Source organism: Thunnus albacares, chromosome 9, assembly GCF_914725855.1.
Source record: "Thunnus albacares chromosome 9, fThuAlb1.1, whole genome shotgun sequence".
Lineage (NCBI taxonomy): Eukaryota > Metazoa > Chordata > Actinopteri > Scombriformes > Scombridae > Thunnus > Thunnus albacares.
In genome coordinates this window covers 840739-858420 of record NC_058114.1, presented here as the reverse complement: position 1 = coordinate 858420, position 17682 = coordinate 840739, and the positions used below count along the sequence as shown (strand labels likewise).

The 17682-nt window shown below is 44.4% G+C and overlaps 1 protein-coding gene and 1 non-coding gene across 2 annotated transcripts in view; one reads left to right on the top strand and one right to left on the bottom strand.

The window, feature by feature from the left end:
- The first annotated feature begins 795 nt into the window (after positions 1-795).
- The window catches only part of grin3bb (glutamate receptor, ionotropic, N-methyl-D-aspartate 3Bb), a 76383-nt gene continuing 59496 nt past the window's right edge, over positions 796-17682 (top strand). The window contains exon 1 of the mRNA XM_044362215.1: positions 796-1610. Within this exon, the coding sequence (XP_044218150.1) occupies positions 1158-1610 (453 nt within the window). The 5' untranslated portion in view covers positions 796-1157. The remainder of the gene's footprint in view (positions 1611-17682) is intronic.
- LOC122989718 lies at positions 12064-12195 on the bottom strand. Its single transcript, XR_006405142.1, has one exon. It is a non-coding gene; the product is annotated as a small nucleolar RNA SNORA16B/SNORA16A family (small nucleolar RNA).

Here is a 17682-nt window from a genome sequence, read left to right as displayed (position 1 = left end):
ACTGATGATGGTTCCACAGAGAACCGTCACGGTTCTGTCTGGAGAACATCAGCCTCAGTAAAGTTTGTTTGTTTGTTTGGAGAACGTTGTTAGAACGTTTAACATAGAACTCAAAGGGTTCTCTAGAGGTTTCACAGTTTGTTCCTCCTCCTCTGCACCTCCTCATCACTTTGACCTTCACTTGTCGTTCTCCGTTATTTTCTCCTGCTCGTCTCCTCGTTTTATGGATGACACCTCCCCGCCTGTCTCCTCCTCTGCACCTCCTCATCACTTTGACCTTCACCTTTTTTGTTTACTTCTTCCCCACCTCCTCCTCCTCCTCTTCTGTCTGCGAAACCTCCTCCTCACCTCCTCATTTTAATCTCCTCTTTCTGTTCATCTTCATGCCATTTTTCCCCCCTTTAGCACCTCCTCTCCTCTCCTCTTGTACACTCCCTTCACTTTGTCCTCCTCCCTAACTCCTCCTTCACCTCTTCTTTCAATCTTTCCCTTCGCCTCCTCTTTTCCTGTCAGGATCCCCTCTCCTCTGCACCTCCTCTCAGTCTTAGCAGCAGGAGGAGAATATGAGGAGGAGCAGAGGAGCAACAGCTCTTTCCTCTCAGCAGCAGCAGCAGCAGGAGGAGGAGTGTCTCGGTGTTTCAGTGGAGCAGGAGGAGCAGCAGCCTCCTCTCAGCAGCAGGAGGAGCAGGAGTGCCAGCAGCAGCAGCCTCTTGGTGTTCCAGCTGCACGAGGAGAGGCAGAGAGGGAGCAGAGGAGCAACAGCTCGCTCCTCTCAGCAGCAGGAGGAGCAGGAGTGCCAGCAGCAGCAGCAGCGTGTCAGTGTTCCAGCAGCCGGAGGAGGAGCAGCAGGAGTGTCTAAGTGTTTCAGTGGAGCAGGAGGCGCAGGAGTGTCTCAGTGTTTCAGCGGAGCAGGAGGAGAATTGGAGGAGCAGGAGTTTCAGCAGGAAAGAGGAGCAGCTCTCTCTTTTCAGCAGCAGGAAGGAGGAGCAGGAGTGTCTCAGTGTTTGAGTGGAGCCGGAGGAGCAGCAGCCTCCTCTCAGCAGGAGGAGGAGCAGGAAGGAGGAGCAGGAGTGCCAGCAGCAGCAGCAGCGGGTTGGTGTTCCAGCGGCACGAGGAGAGTCGGAGGAGCGGCAGAGCGATGCTGAGAGCGCGGCAGGATGAATTTCACCTCCTCCTCCTCCTCGTCCCGGACACTTGGAACCTTCCTCCTCCTGCAGCTCCTCCTCGTGCAGCCGTGCCTCCTCCACCCGCAGCCGTGCCACCTCCTGGCTCAGATCGGACACTCGGTGCGCGTCGGTGCGCTCCTGCCGGCGCAGCGGGCGGCTCGCGTGCAGGTTCAGGCGGCGCTGAGCCGCGCGGCGGCGGCGCTGAGCCGGGACAACTTCCTGCCCTACAACCTGAGCCTGGAGCTCGTGCCCCGGCAGCCGGCCGCCGCGGACCCGGAGTCGCTGTTCCGGTGCTTGTGTCAGGGCGTGGTGGTGCAGGGAGTCACCGCCGTGCTCGCCTTCCCGCAGAGCCGCGAGGAGCTGCTACAGGTGGACTTCATGGCCTCGTTCCTGGAGATCCCGTTCATCAGCGTCATTGAGCACGAGGAGCCGCTGGACACACAGGTAGGAGCGTTCACCGGCCATGTCCCCGGGGCTGCACGCGCGCTCCGGGGAAACATGTGGCTCCGGAGCAGCCCGGTCTGTCGCGGTCTGTCCTGGTCCGTCCCGGTCTGTGTCGGTCTGTGTCAGGTTTGTGGTTTTTGTGATCCGGTTTGACCTTGACCTGTCTGAGGCGGGTTTTGGTTAAAAACATAAAGCGCGTGCGGCGGCTCAGTAACAGCTGATACGAGGAAACAGCTGCGTGTTTGTTTATATGTTTATCTGTTTGTTTGTTTGTTTGTTTGTTTGTTTTCTAAAGTTTAGAATAAACAATCTCAGCTGTTCAGATCATGTTTTAATATTTGTTGCTTTTGACACAACACACACACACTCACACACACACACACACTCATACACACACACACACACTCACACACTCACATACACACACACACACACACACACACACACACACACACTCACACACACTCACACACACACTCACACACACACACATACACACACTCACATACACACACTCACACACACACACACACTCACACACACACACACACACAGAAGTCAACAATCAGGTCACAGTCAGATGAAAAGCTTGTGTCTCCAGATGTTTTGATTTCTGATCAGTTTCAGGATGAATCTGATCAGAATCATTAAAACTCTTCAGTTTGGAGATATCAGGTGTGGAGTTTTCCTTCAGTGAGTCACTAGAAACTCTTTTACTTGTCTTTAATGTTTTTATTTCCTGTTTCAGCAGCTGAATGAAACATTAGTGATGTGTCTGTCTGTCAAACATGTGACATGAAAACTGTTGTAATGTTTTCATGTTGGAACTTTTGATTGTTGGAACTTTGTGTTTTCTGGGTGTTTCTGTATATTTCAGATGAGATGTGATGATTTCCGGCTGCGTTGTGGATGTTTGATGTTTCTGTTCATTCACTTCATCTCTACTCGTCATAAACTCTGATTTATTTCTAAAAAAAACACTTTGACCTTCAACACCTTAAAATCTTCCTCCTCCCCTTCCTCTTCCTCCTTTTTTCGTTTGTCCCTCAGTGACCCAGAAAAGTGCGATCACTTCCTGCTGGAGGGTTTCAGAGTAAAAGGATTTTCACCTCCACGCTGCCGCGGCTGAAAACAATCCGGTTAAAGCTGCCGTCTGATTTCAGGGGTTTCCTCCTTTTATAACCACGAGATTCACACTGCAAGAAAATAATATTCTACTGTAAGACGGAGACGGACAGGAGGAGGTAGAGGAGGAGAGGAGGAGGTAGAGGAGGAGAGGAGGAGGTAGAGAAGGAGAGGAGGAGGTAGAGGAGGAGAGGAGGAGGTAGAGGAGGAGGTAGAGGAGGAGAGGAGGAGGTAGAGGAGGAGAGGAGGAGGTAGAGAAGGAGAGGAGGAGGTAGAGGAGGAGAGGAGGAGGTAGAGAAGGAGAGGAGGAGGTAGAGGAGGAGAGGAGGAGGTAGAGAAGGAGAGGAGGAGGTAGAGGAGGAGAGGAGGAGGTAGAGAAGGAGAGGAGGAGGTAGAGAAGGAGAGGAGGAGGTAGAGGAGGAGAGGAGGAGGCAGAGAAGGAGAGGAGGAGGTAGAGGAGGAGAGGAGGAGGTAGAGAAGGAGAGGAGGAGGTAGAGAAGGAGAGGAGGAGGTAGAGGAGGAGAGGAGGAGGCAGAGAAGGAGAGGAGGAGGTAGAGGAGGAGAGGAGGAGGTAGAGAAGGAGAGGAGGAGGTAGAGGAGGAGAGGAGGAGGTAGAGAAGGAGAGGAGGAGGTAGAGGAGGAGAGGAGGAGGTAGAGAAGGAGAGGAGGAGGCAGAGGAGGAGAGGAGGCGGTAGAGAAGGAGAGGAGGAGGTAGAGGAGGAGAGGAGGAGGCAGAGAAGGAGAGGAGGAGGTAGAGAAGGAGAGGAGGAGGTAGAGGAGGAGAGGAGGAGGTAGAGAAGGAGAGGAGGAGGCAGAGGAGGAAAGGAGGAGGTAGAGAAGGAGAGGAGGAGGTAGAGGAGGAGAGGAGGAGGTAGAGAAGGAAAGGAGGAGGTAGAGAAGGAGAGGAGGAGGTAGAGGAGGAGAGGAGGAGGTAGAGAAGGAGAGGAGGAGGTAGAGAAGGAGAGGAGGAGGTAGAGAAGGAGAGGAGGAGGCAGAGGAGGAGAGGAGGCGGTAGAGAAGGAGAGGAGGAGGTAGAGGAGGAGAGGAGGAGGCAGAGAAGGAGAGGAGGAGGTAGAGAAGGAGAGGAGGAAGTGCTGCTCTGCAGGGAACATGGATACACGTTTGCACGGCTGTTTGTTTGTTTGTTTGTTGTTTGGTTGTTTGTGAGCGGTCGGTGAGCCCAACACGTATGATGAAGGCGAAGGACTGAATGATGACGTGTGTTTTGGGACAAACTGACCCTCTTATAGTCTTCAGAGACAAACAAATGGTCACCGATTGGTCAAATCAGCCAATGAGGTTTATATTTACATCACATACATGTAAAACTAAACCAACCAGCTGCTGGTTTACTCAGTGGAGGAGCTTCTGTCTCTGAGGGGAAACAGGCTGGAGAGAAGATGCACAACAACGGTTATTATCTACTATCCTGGTGAGGCAGCTGAATTCACAAGATCACATCAGAATCCATCTTGTCAGTGTTTGTGTCCATTACCAGTGATTCCAACCAATCAGCGACCTTGAACTACCGGCAGCTACAGACGTTGTTTAGGTATGATGACGGCGAGAAGCGATGATAGAGAGTTAGAGAGAGAGAGAGACAGTTTCTGAGTCTTCTCAGGTGTTTTAAACCATCAGGTCAGAGTAACACGAGGACGAACTCCGACTCTTAACGAGGTGTTGCTCTGAGTACCGTGAGTCCTGCAGACAGCAGAACCTGTAACCCGGATGTAGAACTGTTATATATGAGTCTCAGACCGTTCTGAGTCTTAATCATTGCAACTGAAACACTGCACTGCCATGTTGTCGTGGAATTGCTGCTAAACACTGGACACAAACACAGAAATAAAAGCACAGACACTGGTTGATCTGAAGATTAATGGACTTATTATTATTGATCAATAAGGAGGCAGAACTCTGTCTCACTGTACAAAGACAAACTGAGCTTCTTATAATGGTCAAATCATACAAACGTATGGATTATAGCCAACGGCAAACAGCCATGAGCTTTATATTTACATGCCCATGTATGTTAGATAAGAGCCCTGACCTGTCTGTGACCTTCGACCCTTTAACCTGTTAACTCAGGATGTTACTTTATCTGAGACGAAGCCAGAACAGAGAGAAAGGAGTCGGTCTCCTGAAACTCATTCCTTCTCTCAAGGACATGCTCACATTAACAGAACAAATGATCATCCTTCCACAACTCTGCACATTCAAATGATGAGCAAATCCTTTGACCTTTCATAACCTTTACAAGGTTCTGAACAGTATATTAAACGTGATATCAGGTAAAACATGCATACACAGCCGTCTGTCTGACTCTGACCATAACACTGATCACCTGATCTCCACATACGAGGCAGCAAACCTCTGATTAAATCTATCAATGCATGAACAGATGACCACAACGATCAATATAAGTTCCATCACAGAGGAGGTGAAGGACTGTATGAACAGAGAGAAGCAGGCCTTTCAGACCAACGATCAGTTGAACCGGAGTTTCAGAGAGACGATGGAGGAAAAACCTCCAGACTCTGAGACTCGATGAAAACAACCAGCAGATTGTAGATCAGAGGCGTCAAACTCATTTTCACCACATCAGCATCATCGTTGCCTTCAAAGGGACAGATGTAACTTTCAATGTAACTAAATGTAACTACTCCTTAATGTTAAATGTGTTACTTATTCAAGTTACAAATATTATATATATATATTTATATATATTTATATAGATGTAAAACGTTGCTCAGGTTATGAAACCCACATGACTCCATCAATCAACCATCAAACACCAGTTATGACGTTAACTTTGATCAAAACTTTTTAGTCGTAGTTGAGAGAAGCAGAATATTTTTATCATCCTTCGCTCTGTGTTTGTTGGATCGTTCTCTGAGACCGCCGACGCCTCAGAACACAGAACACAAACATGTTTTCTTCTTCTCGTCTTTCTTGAAACTTCCTTCCATCTGCATCAGTTTTTCTCTTTCTGGACATTTTGTCGTCATTATTTATATTTCTCAATTCCACTTGTTGGGAAAATCGCATTGATGAGGATTCATCGCCGTCTAGCGGCGGGAAACCGTCACCTCCTGGGTAACATAATCAGCATGCATTGTGGGAAATGTAGTTTTCGGTCGATGCCTGCTTTTGACTTTTTGCGGGCCACATAACATGACGTGGCGGGCCACATTTGGCCCGCGGGCCTTCAGTTTGACACACATGTTGTAGATGAACTGAATGTTTTTATAAGCAGTTTGAGTTATGATTTCTCTGCTGAATGTGATTCGCTGTTAGATGCTAGTCTCTGCAGGTCCAGATGGTCTCTCTGCTTCTCTACTAAGAACATATGAGATGAAGTGACGTCTGCCTGGTGCCTCGTTTTCCACAAGTCCTTCAATTCTCACACTGAACCAACACAATTATCACACCTGCCCCTAAGAACCGTCCACAGGAGAATAATGACTTTAGACCCATCTAACCTCTGCTGTGATGAAGTGTGGAGAAGCTCATGGTGAGCAGCTGGATCCTCTCAGTTCACAACAGCAGAGAGCCACTGATGATGCAGATACAACAGTAAAGTGCACTTAGTGACTAAACTTTAACACCCTGCAGCCTCACATCTGACCAGCAGCACCCAGCAGGTCACGAACCCTGTCTGGACCCCTGAGCATCTGCACCGGCGCCCCCCCCCCCCCCCCCCCCCCCCCCCCCCAGCCATGTGTTAGTTCCCCGGTCCTGTTCACCATGTACACCCGTTAATGCACAAGCAGCACCACTAACAATTACATGGTGAAGTTTTGACGCATCAGATACAGCCGTAAACAAACATGAGATTCAGAACTTTGTCCAGCGGTGCAACAAACATTCCTTCAACATTAGGAAAACAGAGGAGATGGTGTTTGACCCCAAATGCATTGGAGATCATTGACCAGTGGTTATCCATGACCAGAACATAGTGGAGGTTACTTACAGGTACCTGGACCGACACCTGGACACCAGACTGTTCAGGTAGAAGAGGTCTGCTGCAGTACGGCGTCTCAGCCTGGTTCAAGCCCTGATTAACAGCTAACACAGAGAGCATCATGGGAGTCGGGCAGCATCACACGCTCCAGGCTGTCTTTAATTTCAGACCCCCCCCCCCCCCGTGTCCTCCAGCCCAAGTAGCAGCTTCTTCCCTCAGGCGGGCGCTCCAGAGTCCCCCGGCGGCGGCTCGGCCTCCGTACCCCCCCCGTCCATCAAATCCCTGCTCATCTAGCCAGAGACGAAGCCTGAAACACTGCTTTCAGTTCACATGTTCACATGTTCACGTGTTCACACGTTCACTTCATGACGGCTCTGTGTTGATGAGGCTGCTTTACTCTCACTGCACAGATTATGATATTATCTACATCATTATAACGACTGCAGCTGTGTTTTAGATGAGCAGCGTGAAGGTTGTTGGTCGATGTCAGTCTGTCTGTCCAAGACACATTTCCTTCTTATCTTATCTAAGAGAAGGAGGTGAAGGAGGTAGAGAAGGAGAGGAGGAGGTAGAGAAGGAGAGGAGGAGGTAGAGAAGGAGAGGAGGAGGTAGAGAAGGAGAGGAGGAGGTCGGGAAGGAGAGGAGGAGGTAGGGAAGAAGAGGAGGAGGTAGAGAAGGAGAGGAGGAGGTAGAGAAGGAGAGGAGGAGGTAGAGAAGGAGAGAAGGAGGTCGGGAAGGAGAGGAGGAGGTAGAGAAGGAGAGGAGGAGGTAGAGAAGGAGAGGAGGAGGTCGGGAAGGAGAGGAGGAGGTAGGGAAGAAGAGGAGGAGGTAGAGAAGGAGAGGAGGAGGTAGAGAAGGAGAGGAGGAGGTAGAGGAGGAGAGGAGGAGGTAGAGAAGGAGAGGAGGAATCAGTAGGAGGTGTTTCAGGCGTCTGCTGTGACATCAGAAGCTACTTTACCAAATTAAAGTATTGAACTGTAAATCAGCTGCTTGACAAAAAACCTGCCGTCTAATGAAGACATTAACACACACACACACACACACACACACACACACACACACACACACACACACTCACACTCACACACACGCACTCACACACACACACACACATTCACACACACACACACACACACACACACACACTATTTTAGACTTAAAATATAACTATTATTATCATTATTATATTGTGTATATTGTTTCTCTGTTGAACATTTAAAGACGAGATGTAAATACAGACGTTCATCATGTTCATCATGTTCATCATGTGACTCATATATTAATATTCGTCGTATTAGAAATATTTGTGTAAAGAATGAAAACAGCTGAGAGAGAAGTTGTAACGCCGCCTGTTTTCACATAATGAGAAAATGTATCTGCACATAAAATCAGTAAAATGTTGTTTTTCCAAATATCTGGTCTGATCTGTTATAAACATCTGTGTGTGTCTGTTCATCAGAGAAACATATGAGTGTTTGCATATAAATATAATCAGAGAGAGAAAACACAGAAACTCCGTCTGAGCGAGTAAAACCAGGCGTCTGCTGCGTCTTTCAGATCACCTGATGGATTGAACATTTACTGAAAGACTGTACTTAGTTACTTTCCACCAGCCTACAACAAAGATCTGTATCAGTTAATGGTTGATGTCTGCTGTGGTGTTCCTCAAGGCTCCGTCATAGGTCCTGTTTTATTTTCATTATATCTGCTTTAACTGATCATCTTCAGTCTTTTAAGTTGTCTGGATGATGTTAAACCCTGGACGGTGAAAACTTTTCTTCAGCTAAATGAAAATAAAATAGAAGTTCTTGTTGTTTGTGCTGAAAATGTCCCGACTGGTACGATCGGTTCTCTGGAGTCTCTGTCCTCATATCTCAGTTCACCAGCCGTCTCCGAGACAGTACGTCCATATACGACTAAACGTTGTGTCATCAAACGTTATCTCTGCCTCGATGATGTTCACAGTAATGAAGCTACGTTTCTATGTGTCTCTGCGGTGGGAGGGAGGAGGTCGGGGTGGATGGGGGGGGGCTACAAGATGCAGGACTCTGACAGCAGAGACCAGGTTCACATCCTGAGTCCTGTGTGTGTTCAGGTTGGTGAAAGATGCTGCTGTGGCTTAAATGTTCATAAACATGTTGAGACCAGGATCCTTCTCTGACCTGAACCGAGAGTCTGAACACGACCACAAACACTTTCATGCTGCTGCAGTTTCTATCAGCTGATGTTTTACTGCAACAGCAGATATTTTGGTGGGAAAAACGTTGCGTCTGAACGTTTCACTCCTACATTCAGTATCAACATTTTTGTAACTTACCAAATATGGTAATTAACAACATTTTCTTATTATGTTGAAAATCTGACTCACCTTTAATATGTGACAATTTCTTTAACAACCAAACAAAATCTACATTTCTGCTGGTTGTCGACACTAAATACAACACCAGGTGTGTGTGTGTGTGTGTGTGTGTTGATGTAGCAGGTGAAAGAAGGAGGCAGACTGTTAATATCTGGTATCTTAATTCTCATTGATCATTTTAAACATGTTTCATTATCAATAATGTTTTGAAATAGATGTGTGAAGTGTAGCAGCAGAGGAGTCGGTGTCAGCGGCTGCAGGTTGCACAGATCAGAGGATTATCAGTCAGTCACATGATGAAGCAGCAGAGTCACAGTCGATCCGGACTCTGCTGTCGGCAGCAGAAGAGCCGCTGCTGAGCGCCGCACAGACACAAAGAAACAGAGAAGGATGGAGGGAGGTGTGTGTGTGTGTGTGTGTGTGTGTGTGTGTGTGTGTGTGTGTTCGCGCTGGCCCAGTTCAGCTGCAGCAGATTAAACTCACAGGTGATGAGTCATCAGACGGGGAGCCTATCAGAGATCAGCAGGTGGAGGCTGACAGGTGGAGAAGTTTCAGAGCGAAAGAGTTTCTGCACTGAAACAACTTCAACAGTCAGATAATAACTGTGAACATGATGAAGACATGATGAAGACATGATGCAGTAATAACAGTTCAGAGCGTCGTCACGTCCACCTCTGGAAGGACAGGTTAAAGGACAGGAAGTAGAGCTTCCAGAGAGCTGCAGGTACGTTTGATATGAACACAGTGCAGGTTAAATGTCTTTGATGTTGACAGACAGCTGATGGTGTTATAAACGTAGCACAAAAAGTAAAGAAATGTGTGTTTGGTAGATTATTTCTTTGTTGTAACGATGCTTCTTGGCAATAAATCTCATCCGGTTGGAAAACCTGTTTATTTCCCTTTTAAATGGAGCCACATTTGTAAGGAACATGCAGTTGTGGGATGAGCAGCAGAGTATGTGGGTTGCGCCCATGAAAAATATGCCAAATCTTCTCTGCCGATGCCAAACAGTTTATTCTGCCACGATCATCCCCTAACCCGTGGTTATTACTGTCGCCATGACAACAAAGATGGCGTAACTTTAAGGAAGTAGTAACTTTAACCCACCACATGTTCCTCTAACCTTAACAAATTTGAACCCAAACCATCATCTTTAAACCCGACCAGACCTGAACCACATCATCGAACATCATTATTGTTCAGCAGTGATGTTTGACGGTTTTATTAAACAGATGATGTTCATTTCTTAACTGCTGCTGTCTGTGTTGCTTTGCTTGTGTTTGCTGTTAGAGGGAAATTCCAGTATTTTTCAACCTGAATCCTATTTTCTCATCATTTTGGGTCAAAGTGACTAATGGAGACAAAAACTTTTGGAGTTGGTCCAGTATTGAGGGTGATGATGTCAGCCAGCAGCCACACCGCAGAGGAAAACCTTTACGGACCTGTTGCTGCCAAACTCGGAAAATCTTTAAGTGTCCACAGATGAGAGTTATCCCTCCGTGTAAATACGACAAATGGATTTACAGCATTTAGCAACATTATTGTCCTGGAGAGGCATAACCACAAGGTGTAAGTCTCTATCATCCATTAAAACTGCACAGTGTGGATCTGCTCATTTTATCCTTGTCATCTGGAAACCATTTTATTTCATCTACTACATTACTAACGTTACTTCTCTATCAGGAACCGACGCTGAGCTTCAGATGTAAACAAAGCATTCTGCCCCGGATATAGATGCTAATGCAGTTAGCCATAATGCTGCTACAGGCGGCTACTTCCTGTGTTTACTTTTGTTGTCAGACACTTATATCTGATCCTGTCAGTGGCAAAAACTAGAACTTTTAGTGGACGTACATGGACGGCACCAAGGATCACATCACTGAACCACTTTCAGAAACTGAAGTAGTTACTTTGACCCAAAGTGATGGTTGAAAAATACCAGAATTTCTCTTTAAACGCACAATATGTAATATCAGCCGCTAGATGTCTCAAACAAAACAATAACAACAGACGGAGTGTGATGACGGTGTGAAGTAGCAAGGGATCATGGGAGTTGTTGTCTTTGTTGTTAAATAACCAGCTTCAGCGGGATAGGATTACTCCAGTGTTCATTATTCAGTCTCCTCCTCTCCAGAACAAACAGACCTGGTGATTACAGGTAAAAACACTGAATAAAGCTGTTTCACCTAAAAAATCAGTGTTTCTCCGACGATGTTTGGTGACCACTGGACTTCCTGGAGGGGCTGTTAGCCGAGCTGCTGCTAACGTTTGTCCAGTTTATTTCTCTGATAACTTAAGATCCAGACGTCCAACGACTAAAATCCTTCTTCCGGCTAAAAGATATAGTTAAAAACCACCTAAATTTATCATGAAAATGTGGCTTAAAACTGAATAAAAGTCCATTTATAACAGTTTGTGTGGAACAACCACAACGCCGATGTATTATCTTGTATGTGTGTAAGTTACTCTTTGGTAGACGCCATTGTAGCGGACAAACACAGCGCCGCCGTATGCATCTGGTGCATGTTTACTCTTTGGTAGAGGAGGTATGACGCCATCGACAGGCGACCAAATGAAACGGTCCGTTACTTTGATTAAATTACAGATTTCTCTGAGTTTGAACATTGTTGGAAACATTTGGGAAAATGTAAGTACACAACTCAACAACATATATAACATAGGTCTAGTTGTTTTTAGACATTTTAATGTGGAATAATTACAGATTATAGCTTTAAGTTTTCATTTACAACATGAGTGTGACTCAACCTTCAGACAGGATGGGTGTGAAGATGTTTTTGTGTAATTCAGCATCATAATCAGTGTTTCCATGAGACGGACAGATATGTTTTATTTCCATCCTGCAGCAGCAGACAGTCAGCTGATCTGTTTCAGGGTTTCTGACTCCACTCGTCCTCCTGCTGTTTGCTGTTGTTGTTGTTGTTGTTGTTGTTGATTTTTGAAAATCTCTGAAGGAGCTCCAACATCTGCCAGAGCCTCAGAGAGGGAAACTAACTGCTGTTTGATGTTACAGAACAGATTCCTCTGATCAGGTCAGAGTCAGTCAACAACAGCTTTTTATTCGGGCTTGTTTTTGTTCGTCTGTTGTTTCATTAAAACAGCAGCTGGTAAAACCTTTGAAAATATGAATGAAGTTTGGTTTGCGGTTGGTTGTTGTTTTCTGTGTCACTGCAAACATCATCTTCTTAATCATAAAACATCTGACTGAAGTTCAGCGTGAAGTCTTCCTGACATTCACAGTTAAAGAAGCTGATAAAAACCTGTGAAGTTTGGTGGCTGGTTTGCTGGTTGATGCCTGACTTTAAATGTCAGCCGTCTTCAGCTGACAAGCTGCCGTCGCCGTGGCGACACACTGGCATATCCAGAGAGACAGATGAGTTGACATCAGATCAGAGTTATTGATCTGAGCTGCTGTTGGTTTTGGAGACGAACAAACAGATTCAGATCAAACTGCAGCTGGAAACGTGTTCAGTAACTGGAAATATTTCTGGCCGGACAAACGATCAGCAGCAGGTTTATAACAGCAGCAGACTGACTGATGTGGTTTACTGAGTCTCAGGTGATGTTTCTCAGGTAACCTGCGCCTGTCTTCTCTGTTTTGATGAGTATTTGTTTGTGTTATTTTAGAAGTTGAGTTGCTATTTTCAGCGTTAAAGTCAGACTGATGGTGAAATAAATGAATCTTTTAATCCCTGCGAGGACGAGCAGCAGATTAGTTTCCAATCATGCCTCACTTGTCTCTTTTTGTTTGACCTCAGCAGGTCTCACTGGTTTTATTTAACCTCTCAGATTAAAACTCACACCTGACTGACATCAAACTAAACATACTAGCAGCTCAGAGCTCTGCAGGGACCAATGAGCTGCCAGGAAACACATGACACTGCACAGGTGGGTGGGAATCTCTGGGCCACACACATTAGTAAACCCTTTAAACAGGTGCATGTGGTGCCACTTAAATGACAATGTCCTGATGTTATACTGTGTTCTCTGACATGTTTGATAGATGAATAAGATGCAGTGCAGGCAGAACTACTGCAGCTTCTCATACAAGACACAGAGTTGAGAGAGGAATTTATCTGCTGCGATGAAGTGAATATATAGAATATCATTGTCATCATATGAACTACTAAACATCACTTTATTTAAAGTTAGAGTGAGCTTCTGTCTTCTGCCCAGCAAAGAAAAACACAGTTGATTTCTAGACAGAAATCTAGTTTTGATCTTTTCTGCTGAGGTGTTGAATCATAAGTTTGTGTTCTAGACAGTTCCTGAATATTTAAAACATCAGTACTTTCAGTTTTTGGACCCTGAAGTGTTTGGTTATGGGCAGAAGTCTGCTTGATAAGAGAGAGAATAAGAAAAGACAAAGTCAGACTGTAGGTTTGCAGTGGCCACGTTCAGAGAAGAGCTGCTGACATATAAAAGTGTGTCATCCGCATAAAAATGTACATTACAATGTGAAGAACCACAGGTCATATTATTTTCTGTGTGTAGAGAATAAAAGTGGACCCAGTGTAGAACCTTGTGGGACACCTTTACTCACCTGCAGAGGATCCAGATTTAGAAACTACTGTAGAAAGTAAAATATCATAATCAGCAGTATTGATTACTTAAAAAAAAGTGTGTTAATAATGTCCAAGACAATAACAATAAGCTGCTGCTCTGCTGTGACGCTGCTCAGGTAAAATAATAGGGTTATGTTTCTTTGTGACAGAAACATGTAAGTTGTGTTAGATGAGAAGCAGCAGTGAAATGAGACGATGTTGTTGATACAAACAAACACTGGTTTAAGATGATCTACTGGAATATCTTTGCATGATTTCCAGTTAAAAACTCCTTATTTATCTTCTACTGGTCCTTTATGCAGCCCCTCAGTTCAGCCTCTGTCTGAAACAGGCCGTTTTAGCTCCTGTCTCTTTAAGCCCCGCCTCCTGATGAGCCCACTCTGTTCTGATTGGTCAGCTTCAGGAAGCTTCCTCCGGCTCTGGAGGCTACGTAAACAAACAATAGTAGCAGGATTTCACAGCTGTTTATGGGCGCGATGAGCCGACGTCAGCTCGTTAGCAAGATAGAAAAAAAAGAAAGCGCTCAGAGCAGGTTGAAGCCCTGAGTTTTGACTTGCAGGCAGCATTTTTAAATAACTTTGACCACATTTAACATCCGACATCAGAACAAATAAATAACAGAAATGTGGTCTATAAAATGAAGCAGAGTCTACTTGAACCACTCGACACTCATTAATGTCTGTGAGCAGTTTTAACCAAAAGTTTCATTAGAATAATTTCAGAAGTTGTCAGTGTTTCCCTGTTGAGCTGTGGTGGAAGTATAGAAACAAAAAGAGGAACTTTGGCACTAAAAAGATGGGATGTCAGTTTTCGACACACGGACACCCATTAACTGATAACTAACTGGTCAATTTTTAAGAAAAGTTGTGACGTAGCTTTCGTTTGTGAGAGCTGTCCAGCAGTCGGTGGTCAGAGCTAACGTTAGCTTGACTTTTAGCTCATCCTTCTTCTCTTCAAAGTGTTTCCAATGTGTTTAGTCGCAGTAGCTCTTGATGGCATAACGTACTTGGGCTCGAGGTAAGAATATAAATAATAATACGAATATAAGGCAACCCTGATTATAAGACGACACTCCCTTTTCCAGCAGCTGTTTTTGGAAAAATAATGTTACTTTTTGAATATAACTTACATCATAATATAGTCACATACTCACACACTCTCCTAACAGGGTCTTGGAAGTAGTAAATAATTATTTACTTCAGCAGTTAGCATTTTTAAGACTGCCTGTTTGTCTTTTTGAGCTCCTTATCATCTGCCGCAGTGGTATTTGGCAGCTTGATATATTCCGTTTCTGCTGTAGAGACGTCGGAAGACACTTTGGACTCATCATGAATTATTTCCTCCGTGGCAGAAAAACACGTCACATGAGCCTTCAGAATCCCTGCAGGTTAAACTGGACTAACTGACTGTAACACACTCACTATAAACAGACTTAAAGACACTTGCTAGCCTAGCAACATTAATGCTACAAACGACCCATAATGCAACATTAGAAGTCGTGTATAAGTTGGTTTTACGCTGTACTTTCCCCATTCAAAAAGAAGATCTGATGTTGCGAACATGTAATTGTCTTGCCGTTACTGGAGTGTGTTTGCAAATTAACCTGTAGACCGACACATTTAACCATGTAACCATCCCTAGTTGAAGATATCTACTTGATTTGACTCATTTGGACGCTGTAGTTTCATATTAGCTTCGGATAAACTGTGGATTTTGTCCCCCATCACTTCCATTGTAAGGTCATTATGAAGGGATCTTCTAATGGTCAGTATGAACAGGAGGAATGATTACAGCCAGAAACACAGCTTTCATTATTCATTTAGGCTCCTGACTGTTGGTTTAAGACACACTTGACCTTCATCCGTGATGAACTCAAACATGCCTGCTGTTACTGGTCATGTCTTCACTGCAGGGCTGAGACAGCAGATTCACGGAGTTAGTAAATAAAATCTGCAGACTGACGTCCTCTCTGACACTTCGTCCATCACAGCCGACACACTGAAGGTTATGTGGAGCAATGCATGATGGGAGGGCTCAGCTGGAGATCATTTCTCATTGATATCAGCATTTCAGTATCTGACAGCCTTTCAGAATATAAACGTCTGAATGCATCCTGCACCGAGACACCGTAAAAATAAAAGCCTCCAGAAAAACAAGCTCCGTCATGATCTACGTCAAACTTCTTCCTCAATACTCTGAACATCAAAACCGGAACATACAGACATCATACATGTGTTTTGTCGGGGCCCCTCCAAAGGGTCAGCAGATAAATCTGAGGGGTGGTGAGATGATTAATGGGAGAGGAAAGAAGAAAAAACAAAGTTCTGATACACAAATCTGTTTTCAGTTTTTGGACTTTTTCTCTAATGTTTGATTTTTGCTGAAATATTGGATCATTTGAACATTTATTGACATGAAAGCATGTGAGAAGTTTAGAGGGAAAAGGCTGTGGTGTCATCATGATATCAAAATGTTGTGTTGTTCCAAACAGGCACTATTTGGATAAACTGACCACATACTGGTCATCTAAATGGTTACTTTCTTGCCTCAAATAAATATTAAAACTTAATAAACTGACATATTAAAAGTCCTACAGCAGCTTTCAGCCTGGTTCAAACCACTGCTGCCGCGGTGGATCAGAACAGCTCTGCTTCTTCTTCTTCCTCTCATGTTGGACTGAAGGCAGACTGGAAACTAAAATGACTCACTATCGCCCCCATAGTACAAACTGGTATTAAGAGACAAGATTAGCTAGCTGGTTAGCATGTTAGCTTCAGTAGATATCTCTGCAACACAATACACAGACATCTGTGACATGATGTCAAAACTGAGATTTCTTCACATTCTTTTGATCATTTTAATGAATTTTTGAACATTTTAAACTAACGTTCTGCCCAAATCTTACATAGTGCCCCTTTAAGTATAATACTTAAATTAATGTACTTACTGAGTTTCCACCACTGAGTTTGTTGACATTTTTCCAGCTACTGTCTGCATGTAAACCAGAAGTAACTCTGTGAAGCAGATTCACCGTCACGTAAACAAATAATAAGATATTAAGTTGTGATGTTTCATTTTTATAATGAGAAGAAGTCCAGATGAATCTAAAGTTGGTCTGAAGGCTGTGATGAAAAATTAGAAATCTATTGATAGAAGAAGGAAGAAGGTCCAGATTAAAATGAGTTAATTTAGTTTGAAATGTGAGTTTAAAAAGCTCCATCTGCCCGTTAGATTCACCGTGGAGACGATCTCTGACTTCAGCTGCAGCTTCATGACGATCATCAGGTAAAAATATCACCTGTGAAACATCAGACAGCTTCATCTGAACAACAACTGATGCAAGTTAATGAATGTCTGAGTGTAAAACTGCAAACTATCACTTTGTTTACATCCTTCTGGCTGCTAGCACTTCCTGTCTAGGCTATTACCATGGCAACAGACAACAATCACCTGTCTGATACTGAAGAATAAGTCTGAATCTGATGATGATGATGATGATGATGAGCATCTGCAGTCATCAGCAGCCTTCATCTCTGCGTGTGAGATTATTCTCTTTGGTGTCGATCTGATGTGTTTGCTTTGTTCTTGTGTGTTGATGATGTTTTCAAGGTGTGACTGGTTATATAAGAATATAATATTATAATGTATTTTCCATAGTTGTGAACATTATAAATGATTCATGTTTTGGGAAATGTTCATATTAGTGACATTACCCATGAGCCTCAGCGGGTTGCATCCACTGATCAACCTCCATAACTCTGTCTCTGAAAAATTACCTTCATATACGACTAAACTTCAACAACAAATACATTTCTTTTAGAAATGTAACGCTGCTGAATCAAAGCATCAAATGTTTTTTTCCATCAAAGCAGCTCAACATCTGCTGGTTCAGTTGTACATGAACAGTTTAGTTGTACATGAACAGTTCAGTTGTATATGAACAGTTTAGTTGTACATGAACAGTTCAGTTGTACATGAACAGTTCAGTTGTATATGAACAGTTTAGTTGTACATGAACAGTTTAGTTGTATATGAACAGTT